Below are 22,488 nucleotides of genomic sequence, written 5' to 3'. Positions count from 1 at the left end.
AATGCATAGTGTGTCCAAGATATATATATATATATATATATATATATATATATATATATATATATATATATATGTGTTCCTATTTTTTTCCCATCGATATTTTACTAATTACTAAAACATTACAGTAGGGCTGTAGATCACTCCTTTGGCAGTGTGTAATTTTTGCCACAGTACTCTCATTGGGATGGGTAGTTCACAGTTACCTCATTAACAACACCACAGAAAAATGGTACGACATGAGCAGATCCTAAACAGCCCTTGTGTTCATGCAAAATCAATCGATAAAACATTTAATTACTTTTTTTTTGTTTCCCCTCCCCATGTTTGAAAGTCTTTTTTTGAACTCCTGTAACCTACACATACATTTACCCTCTCAAATGTGATAGGTCGCAGTCCTGTCTTAATGTCAAGAAATCTTGAATATACAGTGGGTGTACTGGTACACGGTTCTGGCTCTACAAATGCCTCAAGACAGTTTTTTGTAAATCCATGCACTTCATGCACTTGTATGACCTTGGTTTCTGAGTTGTACGACCTTGGGTTTTTGAGTTTCCGTCTCCAGAGTCCTTCAGTCCAAGGGCAAGTGAGAGAAAGAGAAGGAGAGGGAAAAGTAGGAGAGGATAACTTGTTTTGTCATTCACAACTCCCTGCTCTGACAGTCCCCGGTATACACAATGAATCAGACCACGTAAACTGGTCCTTGTTGGTCACGTCCTGTATTTGTCAAAGTTCCTCTTCAGTTCATTGGTCTGTGTCAAAAAGTCTTTTGTGTTTGGCTGTCGGCCACTACTTCATGCCACTGCGGAGCACCTGATTGGCTGCTATGAGCATGACGCTGATGATGAAAGCGATGGCGAAGGCGCAGATCAAACTCTTACGAACACACGTCTGCTTCACCTGCTGGGTCGGACTCTCAGCTGTAATAAAAACAAAAAGAGGAAAAAAAGGCGACAGAGAAACAGTGAGGTGGCATGTCTGTTACACCCCCTGCATTTATAAAGCATTATTACATAATCAAGCTGTCTATGACATCATCGCATTCTGTCTCCACCCGACTCAGTTTGATGCAAAGGTACGCAATGACTGAAATTCCTATACGTATACTTTTTTTTTTTTTTTTTGCATTGTGTAGCAGGAATAAATGATGAATAGCAGAATTTGGTGGACAGGACTCACGGTAAAATGCTCATCGCCCAATTATAAAGCTGCTGATGTCATAGCTTTGCTCTTTAAACCCAAATTTTGCTGCCATGTAAGTTCACCTGTAGGGCCCCAAACCTGAACAGAGATCTCTCAAAGAAAAGCCAAAGTAACTCAGTTCCCAACTTTTCTGTTTTTTGTTTTGCAATATTTTACCTACATCACGAAGCATTATGGAGCCAAGATCCATCCTAAGTGCCTCTAAAATCTATAGCGAGATTGTACAGATGTCCTATAATGTCAAATGTGACTGCCCTTTTGAAAAAGTGCAATTTTCCGCCCCAGGCCCTACAGTAGCTACAGAAATGACGCAGAAGTTACAAGTAATTGAACAAGATAATGATGATAGAAAGCTGTGTGCCATCTTCTTCTATTTTTCACCCTGTCTCTAGCGCTTGGACACGCGACCGCAGCCTCCACTGCGCTGTCAGAGAGAGAACGGCGGCTAAACAGCGGTGAAGCGGAGAAGAGAAAGGAGCTGGTGTGCATCTGGTGTGGTCTTACTGTCGATATCCACCTGGCACTCCTCTGGATTCTTAATGTGGTTTTCCTCAGTCATAATGATGTTTTCAATGTCTTTCATAGACAGGTGGTCACAGAACGTGTCGTACAGCAGCCTTTTCAGCTCCTCCACCGTTAGCTTCTGCATGTCACACTGCAGATGCACACACACACACACACACACACACACACACGCACGCACGCACACAAACACACACATGCACGTACGCACGCACGTACGCAAACACACACACACACCCACGCACGCACGCACATACACACACACACACACACACACACGCACACACACACACGCACGCACACACGCACGCACGCACGCACGCACACACACAAACACACACATGCACGTACGCACGCATGTACGCAAACACACACACACACACGCACGCACATACACACACACACACACACACACACACACACACACTCATACATATACACACACGCACACACACACACATATGCACACACACACACACATACACACATGCACACACACACAAACACACACACATACACACACACAAACACACACGCACACACACACACACACACGCACGCACGCACGCACACAAACACACACACGCACACAAACACACACACGCACGTACGCACACAAACATGAAGACATTCACTCACAAAAACGTACACATACGCCCATACAAGCACACAGATGCATGCGCACGCACAACAACATACACACACAAAAACATGTACACAAACACAAAAAGGCACACATTCACACAAAAAAGCACACACAAAAACACATGCAAGCAGCAAACACATGAAACACACACACACACACACACACATACACAAAGAATGTCACGTCAGCTCACATCGATTGCAACAGTGGAACACAACTCTTATAAACTAAACCTAAAAGTAATTTCAAGTTTGACTCAAGTTCAAACTCTAATTAAAATTGATTTAGAAGTGCACATTGTTTAGTCTTTGTGAATATTAAATAGACGTGATGCTTTTGAAGTATTCAGGCTTGAAAGAGGATTTTTTTTTTTTGTTATTTTGGTTTAAAAGCAGATATTTAATGTTTTAAAACACTCCTTCCTTTGACTGTCTGGTTAGCTAACTGAAAGTAAGAGGGTCACAGGAGGAAGTGAGAAGTTCTGCTCTTTATTTAGCGTGCATTTAGCATGCATTTAGCGTGTATTTAGCATGCATTTAGTGTGTATTCAGTGTGTATTTAGTGTGCGTTTATAGTGTATTGGCTCTGTGTTTAGTGTGTAGAGTGACAGTTCTTTATCAGCAGCTCCTCCATCTTTCTTGGGCTGTCAGTGCTAATAAGCGCGAGGCACAGACAGTAATTACCTTCCAGAACACAGAGTCAAAATCGGTGCCGTGGAATTTGTCAGGCATACCAGCTGCTGAGAGCTTGGGTCCCAACAGGGTGACAAATTCCTCAAAATCCACCTGGCCGTCACCTGCCGGACAGACACACAAGTTCAAACGTCAAGCGTTAGAGGTACAAACCAAAACACCTGGCAAATGATCCAACAGGTGTAAATTCAAGGACGGAACAGTTATTATGGATAGTTTAGAGAATATGTGATGATCCTGCCTGATGTTAAACTGTCTCTGCGATGTTTGGATCCCATCTTAAGTCGGTCATGCCATTCACTAAGATGAACAGTCTAACTTATCCAGTGTAGGGTTGAGGTCATAGCATGTAAGTTAAACATAATGAAAATGTGTATGTATACATCTGGATTGGTGGGTTTGAGGATTTACACCTGGTTAACTTACTGTGTGTTTACATGAGGATAGAACTGTTTATAAATATAGTAACTATGAAAAAGCTAGAGCTGCTGACATAACACATTTTACTCTTTGATGTTTATCTCTGTTTCCCTCTCTCTCGCTCTCTCTCTCTCTCACACACCTGCCCACCCACACACACACATACACACGCACACGCACACACATACACTCTGAGTGTAAGACAGTGGAGAGAGTGTGTAAGACAGTAGAGAGACTGGAAGACAGTGGAGAGGCAGTAAGACAGTAGAGAGACTGGAAGACAGTAGAGAGATTGTAAGACAGTGGAGAGATTGTAAGACAGTGGAGAGAGATTGTAAGACAGTGGAGAGACAGTAAGACAGTGGAGAGGCAGTAAGACAGTGGAGAGAGTGTGTAAGACAGTGGAGAGGCAGTAAGACAGTGGAGAGAGTGTGTAAGACAGTAGAGAGACAGTAAGACATGAGAGAGATTGGAAGACAGTGGAGAGGCAGTAAGACATTGGAGAGAGATTGTAAGACATGAGAGAGATTGTAAGACATTGGAGAGACAGTAAGACAGTGGAGAGAGTGTAAGACAGTGGAGAGAGTGTGTAAGACAGTAGAGAGACAGTAAGACATGAGAGAGATTGTAAGACAGTGGAGAGGCAGTAAGACAATGGAGAGTGTGTAAGACAGTAGAAAGACAGTAAGACATGAGAGAGATTGTAAGACAGTGGAGAGACAGTAAGACAGTGGAGAGGCAGTAAGACAGTGGAGAGAGTGTGTAAGACAGTAGAGAGACAATAAGACATGAGAGAGACCGCAAGACATGAGAGAGATTGTAAGACAGTGGAGAGACAGTAAGACAGTGGAGAGAGATTGTAAGACATTGGAGAGGCAGTAAGACAGTGGAGAGACAGTAAGACAGTGGAGAGAGTGTGTAAGACAGTGGAGAGGCAGTAAGACAGTGGAGAGGCAGTAAGACATTGGAGAGAGATTGTAAGACAGTGGAGAGGCAGTAAGACAGTGGAGAGGCAGTAAGACAGTGGAGAGAGTGTGTAAGACAGTGGAGAGAGATTGTAAGACAGTGGAGAGAGATTGTAAGACAGTGGAGAGACAGTAAGACAGTGGAGAGGCAGTAAGACAGCGGAGAGAATTAGAGAGGGCAGGACAATCACTGACCGTCCATGTCTAGTCTCTGAATGATGACCTCCAGTTCCACCTCGTTGGGCATGTAGCCGAGAGAACGCATGGCCATGCCCAGCTCCTGCTTGGAGATAAATCCATTGCCATCACGATCAAACACCTTAAATGCCTCACGGATCTCTGCAAAACACAGACACAGCAATGGGGTGAGTGAGTGAGTGAGTGAATGAATCAGTGCATGAGTGAATGAGTGAGTGAGTGTATGAGTGTGTGTCTGTGTGTGAGAGTGTGAATCAGTGTGTGAGTGTGTGTGTGTGTGTGTGTGTGAGAGTGAATGATGGAAACCTCCAGGACTCACGAGCTATGCCACACCAGCTGTGTCCTTCCCTATCATTATGCCACTGAAAAACTATATGATTTGTGAATGACTTTATCATAAGAGGCAGGCTGTAAAATTATTCCACATACGTGGTTATGAAAGAAAAGGAATTAGCCCATATTAATAACCCCCTCGAGAGAGGATTTAGCTCATTGTTTTCATCTGAGCAATTCCGCTTCCATTGTTGAAGACTTCATAAAGCCGGATCCCTCTGTTAAAGCCTGGCTGAATGAGTGGAAAAAGAATAGTCTCATTTTCTATACTGTTCAAACATATTTGAAAGATATAAGGTTTCAGCCCTCATGAATGACTAAATCCCCCCATTTATATGCATTATAGATCGCCATATAATCATTCGCAATTTTCCACTTGTCAAATCTTAATGTCAAACACATAATTAAGAAATATGTTACGTTTTTAGAGCTAGACAGTGTCTAACACAGCACTTGGAATCAGAAGAAAGGGTGACTTGATCTAATTCCATTTTCATACATAAAATATCTCTGACTTTGAATCTTTGGGAGGTCACTTTGAATAAAAATGTAAATCTGGAGACTAGTTTTCAAATTCGATCGGAGGATTTAAGACGGATAAAAATAACGTACGCTTATCTAAAACTGTACAGGCAGCAGTTTTTCATATTCATGTAAATGAAACGGAAGTGACAACTGAAAGTGGGTATTCTACTCTTTCAATTTTCTCATTGTCTCAGGCGTCAGAATTATTCCAGGATTTGGAAGATGCGCTGATTTAAAAAAAAAAAAAAAATTCCTCCCAGCCTGTCTTTGTCATTCGGAAACTACCTGCTGGGCTGAATTATGATTAATACCCAGTCAAACAAAGCGATATTTTCTACACCGGGGTGGATCGCTGTCTTCCATATGTATTTGATGCTCTGTGGATTATTGTCTGTGTTCAGTGGGTTGTGTTATTCTGGGCTCCCTTAAAAGATATATTTGGCTTTTTCGGCAGATGGGGTATCATGATTTAGACTGTAACAATGTCTCTGCAGCTACTCCCGTAGCCCAAACTCCATCTGCTGGCTCCGTAAACAGCTTTGCCCTGCATAGGCTTCAGATGCTTTGCCTCACAGAGAAAGAGATGAAACACACACACACACAAATCTCAATCTCTCTCTCTCTCTCTCTCTCTCTCTCTCCATTTTCATGATAATAGAATCCATTCATTCATTTAGCCTACGTTTATGTTTGCCAAACCCTCTGTCCCTCTACTATCATCAGAAAACCACTTACAAAATCCAACAATCTTCTCTCTGGATTCTCCAGAGTCATCTGCCGCTGTGCTGCTTTTAAGATAACTTGGTCTGACATCATTCCACACTGGTCACATATATTTATGGAGAGCAAAGCCCAGTCAATCGTCGTAACATCGAACAAGGTTGCTCTCTCTTGGCCATTTGACAATAAACCGTAAGCAGTGAGTGTTGAGTAGCTTTCAGACTGTGCTAGCAGTGATCCGTCGCGGACTCCGCGACTTTGTCCAGCGACCAAACTCTTTCAAACTGTAACAATTTGAAGAGCGTGTGAAAATGACAGCCCATTAAGACATCTTTTTGAGAATGACATTGTGACAAATGCCCTCTTATATCAAAGGATTAGGGAAAATATGCAAATGAGATGCACTCTGATTGGTCTTCAAAGAAAGCTAATTAGTCTTTCTCAATGTCTTCTGTTTGCCTTTGAGACGACGTGATACGCGACTAGTGTGGAAAATGCAATGTCTTAATAGTTTGTTACAATCGGTGCTTTGAGAGATAACAAACCAAGCCATCTCCCTTTTTCTTTTCCTTTTTTTTTTTTTTTTTTTTTTTGGTGTTTTTTTTTTTGATGTGGGATTTCAGTCATTAGTGTTTTCTCAATAATTCGTTACATCTTAAAACTAATATTGAGCTATGTGTTTGTTTCTTTTTTTAAATTCTTAGAGTTTAAATCATTGTCCTAAATTCAAGGACAACTTCTAAGTTCTCTTTGTTTACCTCTCAGACTGTACCCATAAGTTGTAATTATGATATTTAACAGATTTTTTTAAGGTATATTCAACCGCTCTCTTAACACAAAGCACTTCTAATTGCCAATTTTTGAAGAAAATCTCACCCACGCAGAAGCACATCTTTGCATTTTGACGACGGTACTTAACAAACAGCGTCTCAGGCTCTTGAAATATTCCTTTCACGCTTGTGTGGAAGCTGATATCTGGCTGAAACATCACATTAAAACAGACTGTTTTGATTGAATTTTCCTGAATCCTCCTTCAAAGCACCACTGCAGTGCCATTGTCTTTTTATTTTTGGGAGGGTTTTTTTTTTCCTCCTGATGTCATCAGCCTTGTTTTGGTCTGTACCTCATCTTTGGCACACAGACACAACTTAATCAATCTTTCGAAAGCTTTGGAATGGCATTCCCTGTGATTTTTCCCCATCTCACAGCTCGTAATGACGTCTACCGTCCGACGACGTTCCGTTTGATGTGGAGAGGCACGGCTAGGCTTCAAAACATGTATCGCTTCTCCCCTTCACACAGATCAAGCTGGAGAGATCAAAAGTCCACATGTCAGGTTCAAGAGAACCCTTTAAACACAGAGTCACCCAGACCTGAGTCACGTCAGAAGAGATTTGTGTTTGAAACTAACACCGCAACACTTATCTTTCTTTTTAGTTGTTTTTTTTTTTTTTTTTTAATAAAGAGTTGTGAAAGTTCATCACAGATCTAAGCTTCTCAGAATTGGACGTGATTGGTTAACTGAAGGAACCCTGGCCTATATTTGAAGAATCACTGCACTGTTGTTCTGCGGTGGAAGAGAATGATTTCATATTTTTTATACATAACCTGGTGGATCTTCTAGCGTTGATGAGAAAGTAAATCTCTCAGTAGATATTCAAACATGAATGTATGCATAGGCAAGATTTTATATGATGTACATCTTTGTGTGTGTGTGTGTGTTCACAAAAGTGAGGGTGAACCCTCTGCTCTCTCTCTCTCTCTTTGTCTTTCTCTGTCTTTCTCTCTGTCTGTCTGTCTCTCTCTCTCTCTCTGTCTCTCTCTCTCTCTCTCTCTCTCGTGTGTGTGTTATATCCATGGTGCTGGTCTTTTGCCAGTGGTTCTTGCAGTGTCTGTAACATCACATGTTATAGTGCTCTTGTGTATTAGAAGTGTGACTGTGTGCTATGAGCCTGAGTTCAGAGCAGAGGGGCTCCACTATTCCCAGATTCCCCCGGTCCTTAAATCATACACATGTGTTACACGGTTCCTCCAGGAACTACAGCAAATCAACTCTCTATCTGCTCGCTCTCACAGATCGATGCCTGTAAGACAATGTGTGTGTGTGTGCGCGCGCGCGCGTGCCTGTGTGTATATGTATATGTTCATGTGTCTGAGTGGGTGTGGGCACGTGTGTATGTGTGTGTGTGTGTGTGTGTGTGTGTGTGTGTGTGCACGTGCGCGTGTGTATGTGTGTGTGTGCATGCATGCATGTGTGTGTCTGTCTGTCTGTCGGTGCATGTGTGTGCGTGTGTGTGCGTGTGTGTGTGTGTGGTCTCTGTGTGTTTTTGGTGCTATTTTTAAACAAATGTGGCAGGCTTAATCCATCTTCGCCTGGTAAAGGGTCTTCTCCAGCGGCCAGCAGATCTGAATATTACTGTAAGTGAATTCTAACAAGCCTCCTGTGTATTCCAGCAGGGCTTTAAGTGGAGGGAGATGCATGTGTTACAGGGAATTTTGTGCCTCTTTTTCGACAGATTAATCTCCAAGAGGGACTGGGTTCACACACGTTTTTTTGTTGTTTTTTTTTTAAGTGTCCGGTTTCGAAGACAGCCTGGCCAATAAAGGAGTCCAAACAGAACACTTATACACTCACGTGTGCTGTTTCTGGCTTTCCAGGGATTTCACAAATGGAAATAAATCACGTTTTCCCACAACAAGCAGCCCTCTCCGATTAGAACGGAAAACAAAGATCCTTCCCACGCATTAACCGTCTCTTGGTTCGAGAGACTGTGGGTTCAGAGGTCAAACATTAGCAGAAATGCCTAAAGCTCAACGCAGAAAGCTCATTTGAATGAGTATGTCTCAAGTCAAATGATTATTTTTAAATAGCATTACTTACATTTCTCAACTAGAGACATCAACAGAAGAAAAAAAAACAAAGAGAGGAAACAGAAAACAATATAGCAAAATATAAAATGACATTGTACCCACTGAGTGCTATATACAAATTCTGCTACATACAGAACAGGATGCCATTTATAACGACGCGCGCTGTTGGATCTCCGTTACTGGAGAATTCGGCGAAGATGATGATAATGATGATTATTGTAATTTAATGATATAGTAATGTGCTACAAACTTGTTTCCAAATGAAGGTCATCTTGCTCTACGTGTGGCACGGCTCCACCAGCTGTGCAGATGTGGACAGAGTTTTTCTGTTGAAGTACAAAAGTGGACCCGCAGGGAACGGTTGGAGGTTGTCTCGTTAAACTCGCCAAAGCGCGACGACTAGCCGGCCGTACCGCCGCCTACTCGCACCGCCCGAAGACGCGAAAACGAAGAAATTCTCAAAGCTCGACTCGGAGATGTCGGGTCAGCCACGGCAGAACTCCGGCGCCGGCCACGCCGGGGCCCAGACCACCTGCGCAACGCCATCTGTGCCGCAAATGAGGCCGGGGAAACGTTAACCGGTCAGGAAAGTACACGGAGAGATCGACTCGCCGCTTCGACGTCTCCCATCACCTCCTCCTGTGGAAAGAGGAGTAAAGCCTCCTTCTGAAACTCAGCGGGAACACGCCGTAAATCAGGGTTCAAGCTTTTCTGCTGCTGTGCTTTCTGTTTTGTTTTTTTTTTGTTTGTTTGTTTGTTTTTCAAGACCAGGAGCGTCTAAGGCCTTTAGAAACAGCCTGGAGAACCACAGCCAAGCATCCAATCAGTTCTGAACCGTGCAGTCGGCAGCTCTGTCCCAAAGGCTCAGGGGGGCAGTAAATGTCAGAGCGGTGAGCAGAATTAACCTCCGTCGCCGGAGGGTTACAGGTTTCAATCCTAAACCTACCTAAGCTCACGTCCCCTTGAGCAAGGCTGGTAATCCCAGAGTTGCCCCTGAGGCATGAGTCCACTGATATAGAGAGTGAGAAAAACTGTGAGCGGCTCTGGATTAGAGGGGGGGGGGGGGTGTTCTGGATTAGGGAGGGGGGGGTGCTCTGGATTAGAGAGAGCCCGAGCAAAATGACTAAGCATACAGGGGAAGGGGGGGGGGGGGGGTGTTGTCTCCACCTCAAATCACAGATTTTGGTAGCCTACCCTTCTCTTGAGAGAAACAATGGCTTTTAGCATCTTCTTACATACTGATTAAGGTCACTGACAAGTCTGAGTAAGACCAGATGACACTGCTAAATGGTCCAAACAATCTGTAGGTAGGTAGGAATGTAAGTAGGCAGGGGAGTAGGCAGAAGATGGATCTGTTAAACCAAGACGAGACTGTACTTGTTTTTTTTCTTTTTCATCACATCCATCTGACTTATGCCAGGTGAAACGAAGAACACAATTTGTTTTTAGTTGTGCGTTTGTTACCTCCAAACGATGAGGTTAAAAACGAAAAACCGCGGAGCACTGGACAAAGAACACTCATCAGAAATGATGTCAGAGGTTCTCATAATCAACATTCTACAACACACACACACACACACACACGTTTGTTGTTACTTCCACATTGTTTGAGTGAGCCAGGAGCAGATTCACTAAGCCTTCAAAAGTCGCGTGGGCTGATCCTATTCTGGGTTAGAACACCCTATGCCTGCCTTTGGCACTGTTCCTGGTAAAAAAAAAAAAAAAAAAAAACTCCCAGCGAGTGATGAATAGTTCTGTTTCCCCTTCCTTGTTTCCTTTTTTTGTGCAACTGTTCTTATACATATATTACAGAGCGTTGTGAATGTTAAATTTATTAATGTTTTTTTTTGGAGGGGGGGGGGGGGGGGGGCATTTTATATTGCAAGTTGGAACAAGTCAAATGAGGTAACGCTCATATAAATTAAAAATCATAAATTCCTCTCAGACAGTCTTGTAAAGCAGAGAGCAGATGACTGTGCTGTCAGTTCACACCCGGCGGAGGAAAGAAAAAAAAAAGTCAATCAAAATGATTTGCCGCAGGAATCTCCTCTAAGTAAACGCCAGAGCAATCATCTTAACGTATGGTTTGGAGTTTTATGCTATCTGTCGCTTGGTTATGGAATTAACATTCATTTAACAAACACAGACACAATAATTGGTCTTGTCTATTCTCTCAATCTTTTTCACACATTACTTGTTTCATCTTTTAGTGTTATCAGGCAACCTGCAGCTACGGTCATATCTCTGTCCCTCAGTCTCTTTCTCTCTCCCCCCCTTTCTCTCTCTCTATCTCTCTCTCTCTCCATCTCTCTATCTCTCTCTCTCTCCATCTGTGTGTGTGTGTGTCTCTCTCTCTGTCTCTTTCTCTCCATCTTTCTCTCTCTATATCCATCTATCTATCTGTCTACCTGTCTGTCTCTCACAGCTTCTTCCCATCTCTCTCTCTCTGTCTCTCTCTATCTGTATCTGTCTGTCTCCTTCTCTCTGGTATCGGACATAATGCGCATGCAGACGTAATGCCCATGCAAACAGAAATGCGCAGACAGGAATACTGTTCATTCTTATCCTCTCTTCTTCCCTCCACTTGTTATGCCCTCAGTCATGTTCTAATCCTCCCCTTCTCTTGCAACAGAACCACTGCAGCATAAAGCTACGCTTAAGAGACCCTAGGCCAGGGGAAGGAAACCCCCAATCGAATCGTTCATTCAGACTCCAACGCGACAGCAGAACAGTTCACAGTGTTTACAGAGTTTCTTGTCGGCTTAAGTAGTTTCACTGCGCCATTCAGATCATTTCTTTGTGAAATATAATTTTAATAAGGTGATTTTAATGAGAATGGAGCGAAAGCCTGCAATTAGTCTCTGTAAGATTAAGGTCACCTAACCCTTACGCACGATCGCCTAAGTGTCCATAAACACACAAGCTTACTGATACCGTGGAACTTCACTGCATTTGCTGATGTGGGAACAGTGAAGCAATGGATGGTTTTACTACTTCAACCTTTAATCCTATTTATTTTTCAAAAAACATATTTTTGTTTGCCTTTGCTCACTGCTCCGCTTTTGATTCACAAAGCAGAAGCAGACATTGAAATTAAAATGTAGGCTTTGGGTATTTGGAGAAAATCAGCCTAACATTGAAGTTCATTGTCAGTTTGTTTGTGAGTAATTGCAGGATGACAGAACTTGCGGCTTTGACTGGAAGTCTGACGACAGCTGTCATTGTTCGCTGCACACAAAGGGACGCTGATCTCCAGTTCAGCATTCATAGAGAGCGAGACTCCAAAACCTGAACAGGGATTTTTTCTTTTTGACAAACAGATAGACAGAGTGGCGACAAGTCCTTGGATTTCAATCCTCTCAGCTTCTGCTTTTCATATAACTCACATTAATGCCGTCGTCCATGTTAAGGACGGATTAATTAGCGTTGTGTGTACATGTTAGCCTTATTTGTTTGGGTTAAAAGCAATAACAAAGCCTGTGATTGGTGTGTTGAAAACAGCGGAACGTATCACTGATCCTGTATTTATACAAACCTGTCTAAAAAAAAGAAAAGGAAGTTGTAAACCTTTAAGGCTTCAGTATAGTAGGGAGAATGTATCTACACTGTCTCTGTTTTATCACTTGGCCGTTGTACCATCGTGTCATCCTGGCTCTGTAGAGGCATGTGTTTTCAAAGAGCAGCGTTTGATCCTTTGAAACATACACCCTCACAAAACTCCCACGAATTTGTGCTAAGGTACACTTTCCACTTCGAAATCTGATTTTACACAGCGTATCCCGGAGCATCTGACAGTGCACATCCATATTAAAAACAAACGCTCTTTTTTTTGTTCGATACACAGCGTATCATTCTCCCTTATGACTGGATTAAATAAAGAGGGGAAATGATACCATTATTTTAGCTCTCACATAGTCACCAAAAATCCTTCAAACAAAAGAAATATACTCTCTTCACATACGAATATACAAACTTTTTAAGCCATAGACAAACACCTAGGCCATATTCGACAACAATTAGCACCTCCTTTTTTGTTAACTGAAGAAAACGGTTCTTTCAGTGCCAGCTGTCCCTAAATGTAAGACAGAAGTGTTCGCCAGTCCTTCTTGTTACCTCTATTAGACTTACTTTGTTGCAGTTGTTGTTAATTCTCAATCATCCAAAATCATGAAACAAACCGCTCTTCACTTCCTAAATTCTACCTCATCGCGGGATTTGATGTACCTCTTAGTGTTAAAGTGATAATATCAGTCTATATTGTACATTAATATCATAACTGTATTGTTATTTATGTCTTACTATATTGTGTTTACTATCATGTTGTGTACTGTGTGGTGTTGTGCGTCAGTTTACTTTCTGTTTTCTCCACCTGTCAAACCTGTCATGACGTATGAATTTCCCCTCCATGTGGGGCAGTGAAGCATACGCTAACAGGAGCCAACCTAACACAACTGACTTTACCTTAGGCAGCCAGCCTAGCAGTGCCGTCTGGGTTTTTTTTTTTATCGAGTGGGTATTTTTATGTTTGTTTGTTTATTGGTTTTTCATCTCAGACACCTGTTTTTGGCAAACATTCATAGCAGTAAAGTTGATGAATGATTCTGACAGTCTCTTCTGAGGCTCGTCATCCCGTCCTCAGGCTGGAGGAAGCACAAAACTAGCAGCCTGTCCCACTTCTATTAGTTCCTGTTCCTTCCATCTTTTTATAGGAAATGACAGTTTCTTAGTTTTGATCTTTGAAAAGATCTTTGAAAAACAAACAAACAAACAAACCCCCCCCCCAAAAAAAACCCACACTGTGAGACTGGGAGAGAGAGAGAAAGAGAGAGGGAGAGAGAGAGAGAGAGAGAGAGAGAGAGAGAGCCCAAGCAAAATGACTAAGCATACAGAACCTTTGGGGAAGGGGGGGGGGGTGTTGTCTCGACCTCAAATCACAGATTTTGGTAGCCTACCCTTCTCTTGAGAGAAACAATGGCTTTTAGCATCTTCTTACATACTGATTAAGGTCACTGACAAGTCTGAGTAAGACCAGATGACACTGCTAAATGGTCCAAACAATCTGTAGGTAGGTAGGTAAGTAGGCAGCGCCCCCCCCCCCCCCCCCCCCCCCCCCCACACACACACACACACACACACACAAAACCCCACACTGTCAGACTGTTTTCCCATCGAGGCTGCGTTTGTTTGGTAGTGTGACTTTGTGTGGTTTTGCACTTTGGAATTAAATGAGGTACTTACTATGACAAAGATGCCGTGCAAATGTATTGTCTAGACAAAAATCATTACAAGTAGGAACCTTATAAAATCAAATTACCATAAGACCATTACAATATTAAGTAATGGGCATGTCACTGCTAATTGCTGAAGCGATCCCAGCATCATTCTCTCAGTACAAAGCATTCTCTGACCAAGAAACGCATTTGGATTTTTATTTTTAATGGTGGCAACTGATACAGGCAAAGGCGACTAAACTCCTGCAGGTCTTTGAGGACCAGGTGCTTCAGATTAGCCACCTTCTGTTTATCTGGGAGTCAGGTGTAACGGAACGGCTGCCAATGAATGACATTAATTGCTTAATGTTTAAAAAAAACCAAAAAAACAGGATAGAGTTGAGATTTGAAGGACAGGACTGAGTACCCCTGGTGCAGGCAAAGGTCATTTTGGTGGAAGAATATGACTAAATATTCGGTGCCAAAACTTTTTTTTTTTCTTTGGTTGGGGGGTGAATGTAGGCCTAGGTTTTAACTTCTTTGCCCAAAATTGGGTCTCCAGAGTCCAGAGCCCAGCTACGAATGCACCAGTCGCCCATTACAGTGAGAAAATTTCATAAAGTTCAACGCTTTCACCGAAATGTCAGGGCATCTTGAATTCATCTAAGGCAGAACATTTGATTAATGACAGGAATGGGAATAGGGCAAAATCATTTCTGGATCTAAATAAATCTAAATATGCAACTCTCTCTCTCTCTCTCTCTCTCCTGCACCCCTCTCTCCTGCCCACCTCTCTCTCTTTCTCTACCTGGTTCAAACATACCCCCGACACACACACACACTGCTATTTTGCAATCAGGGTAATTGCAAAATGGAACCCTCAATAAAAAGCTGAGGCAGTTTTTTTTTTTCTTTCCCCTTCCCCGGCACAGGCTGACAAAAAAAGCAATCTACTGCTAATATTGGACCTGACCGGCTCTTCCAAAACCCATAGGGGTGGAACTGTCTCTTTGTTTTGTGCAGTCTCTACGCTGGTAATTGAAAATCAAGGTCTCTGTGTGCTTCGTTAGCCATCCAGCTTTCTCTCTCTCCTTTGCAAACGAAGGTGTAAAAAAAAAAAAAACATGCTCCCTGTGACTGTAAAGCAGATAGAACCTGTCTCCCAGTAAGACCAGTCAAAGGCCAGACACAAGATTAACCATGGCAGCTTCAGGCCAGGTTCGGAATCTGTTATTCCAAAAAAAAAAAAAGAAAAGAAGTCAGAGAACCACCGTGGCCCGTGTCAATGAAAGCGGCTGTGAAAAATGAGACCAAACTGATGTATGTGTTTGAGTTTGAATGTCATCTGAAATGACAGGAATTGTCTGAATCACTTTTTTTCTTTACTGAAGTGAAAGAAAGTACCGAATATTTTGGGTTTTTTGGGGGTTTTTTTGCTTCTTTTTTTTTTTTACTGAAGCAGCTCTGTTCAGTAGTGGACTGATTGAATTAGGTCTTTAATTGTGGAGTAAACAACACACAACAAAGAACCGGGAAACGGTTCTCTGAACTTCCAAAGGCACCTTCATCCCTGCCGCGCTCCGCTCTGTGCGTTTAATGCATCTAATCTCCGATCTCTGCGTACATGAATGAACATGGAAACCCAGGCGAATTCCTGTTCACTCCCACCTGAAGGATTTGGACAACTAATTAATGGACACAGGGCTGGAGTTTCCCAAATGTAACTCCTGCATTCAAGAACAGTACTCACAGCAGTGGCTGAAGACACTGTTCTCCCTTTTACTGCTCCTCTACTGAAGAAACCTGAGACAAAGGATAGGAATACAGGGCTTTCTCACTGGTTAACATTGATGGCATTGGTATGGACAGGAATACAGGGCTTTCTCACTGGTTAACATTGCTGGCATTGGTATGGACAGGAATACAGGGCTTTCTCACTGGTTAACATTGATGGCATTGGTATGGACAGGAATACAGGGCTTTCTCACTGGTTAACATTGATGGCATTGGTATGGACAGGAATACAGGGCTTTCTCACTGGTTAACATTGATGGCATTGGTATGGACAAGAATACAGGGCTTTCTCACTGGTTAACATTGATGGCATTGGTATAGACAGGAATACAGGGCTTTCTCACTAGTTAACATTGCTGGCATTGGTATGGACAGGAATACAGGGCTTTCTCACTGGTTAACATTGATGGCATTGGTATGGACAGGAATACAGGGCTTTCTCACTAGCTAACATTGCTGGGATTGGTATGGACAGGAATACAGGGCTTTCTCACTGGTTAACATTGATGGCATTGGTATGGACAGGAATACAGGGCTTTCTCACTGGTTAACATTGATGGCATTGGTATAGACAGGAATACAGGGCTTTCTCACTGGTTAACATTGCTGGGATTGGTATGGACAGGAATACAGGGCTTCCTCACTGGTTAACATTGCTGGGATTGGTATGGACAGGAATACAGGGCTTTTTCACTGGTTAACATTGATGGCATTGGTATGGACGAGAGGTAGTAGTGTGGATGAGTGGAAGAGTCACTGTGTTTTCCACTAATCAGATACAAGCATCATCATCATCATCATCATCATCATCCACAACGACAATAGCAACAACAACAACAACAACAACAACAGCAACAACAACAACAAAACACAGCTGTGACACTATCTCATTCTTATTTGGTATGGATTTGATTTCTCATCGGTGGGGTTACCATAAATGAGAAAATTATTGCGACCCTGATTCAAGAGTTTAGCTGATAAACAAAATCAGCTGCATGGGGATGGATGTGTGTGTGTGTGTGTGTGTGTGTGTGTGTCTGCGTGTGTGTCTGCGTGTGTGTTTGTGTTGTGTTTTTGTTTCGAGGGAAATTGTTCAGCAGAATGCAAAGAAATGATGACATTTTTGTTTGCATCCAATTTTCGACCCAGTCCAAAGGGGGCGGGGTTTTCATTTACCTCAATCAATTTCATGCGTCAGTCAATCTTGAATTTGAATCAAGTTTCAAATTAATTAGTCGGAAAAAAAAAAGCAAAAAAGAAATCTCTAGCAAAAGATAACTTTGGTAAGAACAAACCGTTCTTCTGCTCTTCTCCTTCAGAATTTGTCAAGCAAGTATTGAGTGAATCATATCTTTTTGTTTCCAATTTTGGCCCAGTTTACCCACGAGACTGTTTTGCGAACAGCTTCCCCACACTTGCTCACCGATCAAACAAAAAAAAAGGAAAACAAAGGGAGGAAGCTCCACCATCTACCATTTCAGATTACCCACAAAGCCGTTCATTAGGACCACTGCTTTTGGCACCTTTTCAGGAGGACCAAATGGCGTCTGAAGCATTAGCATGCCATCAGATTTCCCGGAATGGGAATTGAAATTTATCCGAGCTAAATTGAATCACGTTTGTATTCCCCTCCGCTCCGGCCAAACAATCTAATCACATTCGGAAAACAACCGCAGCATCTGATCGCTAGTCTGTGCCAGAGAAACCTAAGCGTGTTCGGCCAACCACAATTAACAGCTGTGCACGCCAGACATTCCACTGCTACCAACACACACACACACACACACACACACACACACACATACATACATACATATATAGATATAGATATAGATATATGTATACAGTTAACAGCTGTGCACGCCAGACATTCCACTGCTACCAACACACACACACACACACACACACACACACACACATATATATATATATATAGAGAGAGAGAGAGAGAGAGAGAGAGAGAGAGATACATATGTGTGTGTGTGTGTGTGTGTGTGTGTGTGTGTATACACACACATACACGAACCCCTACATGTACTTCAGTGATTCTTGATTCTTTGTGTTAGGTGTTAGGTGTTAGATCACAGTAAGATATGGACACTAAATGATTTAGAAAGATAAAAACTTAACCTCTCAAAGCACCGGAGCTGATCCTCTGAAAGGCTTTAATATTCTGTTCCTAATGCAGATGGGTCCACCACACCTCCCAGGCCAGGCCAACGGCTCCTGGAACACTATGTCTCATCCTGGCTTGGTTTTAAACTAATACCTGCTGCTGTCGCTTCATTAGCTTCTGTGTCGTTTACCTGAGGCCAAGTTGTCACACACACACACACACACACACCATGCTGCACCATAGTTATCTCTGTGGTTTTTTAGACTGAATCTGGTATGTGTGTGTGTGTGTGTGTGTGTGTGTGTGTGTGTGTGACCTTGGTTGGACAAGCCATGCCTTCCGGATGTTTATCGTCTGTTTTAAGGACATGTGAATAATGAGAGGAGCCTCAGATCTGTTTCATCCTGTCTGCATCAAAACCAAATGATTCCACACAGCTTAAGCCATAGATGATGTGAGGATAAGGCCGTGTCTTAGAGAAGACAAGGCAGAGCAAAGTCAGTGCCTGTAAAGATTTAAAAAAAGAAAAAAAAAATCGTATTGTTTGTTTCTCACATCGGCGGATTTTAGCCTCGCTCTCCGTTTCAGTCGAGACTAAATCTGGTTGGAGGTGTGGGTTCGAGGGAGGGTTTTCTTCGTTCAGTGTTTGTCATTTGCTTTCACAAATCCGACGGAGGTTCCCGCGTGGGCTGGAATCCTAATGCGGAGGGGGTGGGGGCTGGGGGGAGGGGAGGGAGTGGGGGGGATGTTGGGTGCGTATTCGGACGCTGCAGTCCTGACAGGCTAATTTCCTCCCTATGCAGCAGACTGTAAATGGCCTGTCACCTCTCTCTTTCTCTCCCGCTCATGTTTTTAGGGCTTGTTTAGGATTTCACAGATAGATCTGATAAAGTAATGGTCTATGGTATTCAACCTGTTAGAGGCTCTTTTGTTTATTGACAACCATCATAGCTCCCTGCACCTCCTGCACCACATGGACAGTTTGTGCTCCTTTGTTGTTGTTTGTGCTCATATTGTTGACTATTTTTTTTTTTTTTTGCACTATAGTACGTTATGTTTATTGTATTGTATTTTTATCTTGTATTTTTTATCTATACTTCTTCACCTGTTTTTCCTCCTTTCCTCTGATGTTAACACCCAAGTTTCCCCACCTGGGGATTAATAAAGTGTTATCTTATCTTATCTTATCTTATCTTATCTTATATGAAACACATACATCTGTGTAAAAAACTCTGACACACATACAGGCACACACACACACAGACACACACACACACACACACACACACATAAAACACTCATGTCTATCTCCTCACCAGGATATAAATTGAGGTGTCACTTGTTTCCATTTATTAGTAAGTGAAAATGTATATTGGAACCCTAAACCCTAAGTCTGACACTGACCTGAATTCTTACTCAGACCCAAAGAACTCTGTTGGTACCTCTTGTATTAACCTAAAAAGTTAAAAAATAAAAAATAGTGAGCCATATCTTTAAAAAAGGGTTCTCCCAGGAGGGAACCAGCAAAATGTCTCCCCCTGCACATTTTTTCCCCAAATGCTGGAATCCTCATGGGTATTATTCGGTTAACTCTACGCCATGCACATACGCACGCGCGCACACACATGCACGCACACACATACACACACACACACACACGCACTAAACAACTCACATTCTCTCCCTCTCTCTTATACACACATACACACACATGCACACAGGAGCAGGTAGTCTGAGATAAAAGAAAAAACTAGCCCTGAGGAGAAACAGTATAGAAATGTTCCATAGACGTGTTACTTTTCACCTGGTTTACAAAAAGGCCAACTTGTAAAGGCCAACAAGTGGCAGCACATGCCAACTAGAGGCCACTGACGTCTCCAAGGGAACAACAACTTTCCAAAAGCATTTGGCCTGGTTCAAGTTTTTTTTTTTTAAAAAAAAAAACATTCATCAGGGAGCATTTAGTTTGTGACCTATTGTTTAAAAAAAAACTGACAATATAAAGGGAGGAATAAGTTTGATGGATGGATTTTTCCAGGTTAACAGACCTCCAGCAGTCTGTCTGCGAGAAGAGAGAGCATTTTACAGTCTGAGATCTTTGAAAATGGACTCTGTTCTGCCACAGTAAACGTAGGTGGGGGAAGAACACTCCAGGTATGATCTTTTTTATTTGGTCAAACTGTGGAGGTCCCATTGTTCTGTCTCTCAAAGCCATTCTTCCCCGCGGTACTCCAGAGGAAAGCTCAGCCAGACTCTTAAATACAGTAAATCAATTTGACTTTAAAACACACACACACACACACACACACACACAAAGACTTATATTTAGCTTTTCAATGCCCCAGGTAATAAGTCACATCTTGAATGTACGAAAACTTAGAGCAGTACCGGTAAAAGGCACAATTTAAAGCAAAATTAGTCTTAGACTGTTTCATTCTCAGTGCCAACCTGCATGTTCCCATTTACTGATTGCGGGTGGAAATGAATAGTTCAGCATGAATGAGCACTGCGTCCCTCGAGATTTTGATTTAACTGTTCAGAATCCAACAGTTTCTTTGCTTCTTCTCCAGGTATTTAAATGGGCTATTCTAATGCAAACCAGAAGAGATTTCTTAAAAAAAAAAAAAAAAAAAAAAAAGAATAGGTAGAAAAAAACACGTACGTAGAGAAGCGATGAAATATCATAAAGTATATAAAACTCCTTGTACCGTAATTGATACAAATGTTTAATGTTGACCTAAAATGAATGCCGCTTTTCTCTCCACAAAAAAAAAAAAAACTCGACTCGACGCTGGAATGAGGCTTACACCAAATCTGTGTCAGTGTGGAACGGTGCTGTCCAAGGTGCTGAAATCGTATGTCGTGGGAGTCGACAATACGCTGGCCACCAAAATACGGGAATAACAAGGCAATGTTACTGTAGTAATGCCAATATCAGTACTTATTACAATTCCCGCGTACTTTCACATACATTCTGAATATTCATTATGATTCCAAATCGATGAATTAACAGGTGTTCTGACGCCACACTGTTTGATAGCGTATTTTGAGTCACTTTGTTTAACAGACAGCTTATATAAGCGTAAATACATCTTTATAAATACGACAGGACTGATAAGGTTCTTCGTCTTGTCACTTAGAGAGACAATAGAAAGAGTGACAATACAATGTGCGTTTACAGTAACTGTGTATACGCCAACTCACCTTCCACCTCGTCTTCAGGTAGGTTGATGGGGGCACGATAAGACAGGATGTCTGGGATGGTGCAAATTCCCCGGTACATCAACGTAGAGGTCACCGCATGCATAGGCATCTCTGCGATTTGTGGTCGGCACCTGGGTCTCGATCCTCATAAATAATCTGGAGTCCAGACGGCAACTTTCACACTTTTCCACTTTTTCGTGCGGCTGTGGAAGCTCGCGCCCATTAGTGACAGCAGTTCTTTTCGATGCTGAAAGGAACAGACGGAGCTGTATCCAGTAGGAATCGGCTGTGTTAATACCGGGAGAGGTCCAGTCGCATTCCTTTCCCGAATCAGTGAGACAGCGGACCCGGTTCGAAGAAATAAGGTATCGCAGCACTGAAATCAATTAACTTAGAAAAATCTAGGTCACCAGTTAACATTCCGAGTTTTGCCGAATATGCACTTGAATTTCGTTTCACGTACACTTTTAATATTTTACTACAGAATGATACCACTGCCGAAATTCAAAACGAATTGAGGCTACTTAAGTGGTTCTAACCAAGCGGACAGCTCACGGTGGCTCCATCAGCCGCAATCAGTCAACACTGACAATCTTCCACTTTACCCGAGGAACATAAAATCAACAAGCATTTTATCACTTAGACTAAAACTGTGCGTAGGCGAGGTCAAAAAACGTTGACGTGTGGATAATGCATTCCTATTATGCGTCCTGGTGAAATTCTAGTAGAGGTTCACAGCCTGAAATGCTATTTTATTAACCCCAAAATATTCTCAGTTTATGGGTGACGGACCTTCGCCGCACTTGTTGGATGTTGATTTTACGCCGAAAATTTTAAACCGTCTTCAATTATTCGCTGTCTCAGAAGAAAATTTTGGGGGGAAAGGAACGCGGATACAAATGGCAGCTCGTTAATTATAAACAATCCAACTTTCTTCCTCGTAGAAACAAAACGAAGAAAAATGAATGAGAGGAAACACACGGTGGTCGGACCTCCACTAAGGCTGAGCTTTATGTAGTTAGAGCTCGAGCTCAGTCAAGGTGTTTCCCGCCAACCAACCCCTCCTCTCTTC

The 22,488-nt window shown here is 42.4% G+C and overlaps 1 protein-coding gene across 1 annotated transcript; it reads right to left on the bottom strand.

Moving 5' to 3' along the window:
- Positions 1 to 786: 786 nt before the first annotated feature.
- On the bottom strand, positions 787 to 21,525 carry cabp7a (calcium binding protein 7a). Its single transcript, XM_030791913.1, has 5 exons — positions 21,417 to 21,525; positions 4,641 to 4,784; positions 3,052 to 3,164; positions 1,705 to 1,855; positions 787 to 917 (listed from the first exon to the last, which is right to left on the bottom strand). Exons 1-5 carry the CDS (start codon positions 21,523 to 21,525, stop codon positions 787 to 789), a joined length of 648 nt encoding a protein of 215 aa, XP_030647773.1.
- Positions 21,526 to 22,488: the final 963 nt, after the last annotated feature.

Source organism: Chanos chanos, chromosome 14 (assembly GCF_902362185.1).
Source record: "Chanos chanos chromosome 14, fChaCha1.1, whole genome shotgun sequence".
Classification (NCBI taxonomy): domain Eukaryota; kingdom Metazoa; phylum Chordata; class Actinopteri; order Gonorynchiformes; family Chanidae; genus Chanos; species Chanos chanos.
The sequence above is the reverse complement of the archived record's forward strand: the minus strand, read 5'-3'. Positions and strand labels throughout refer to the sequence as shown.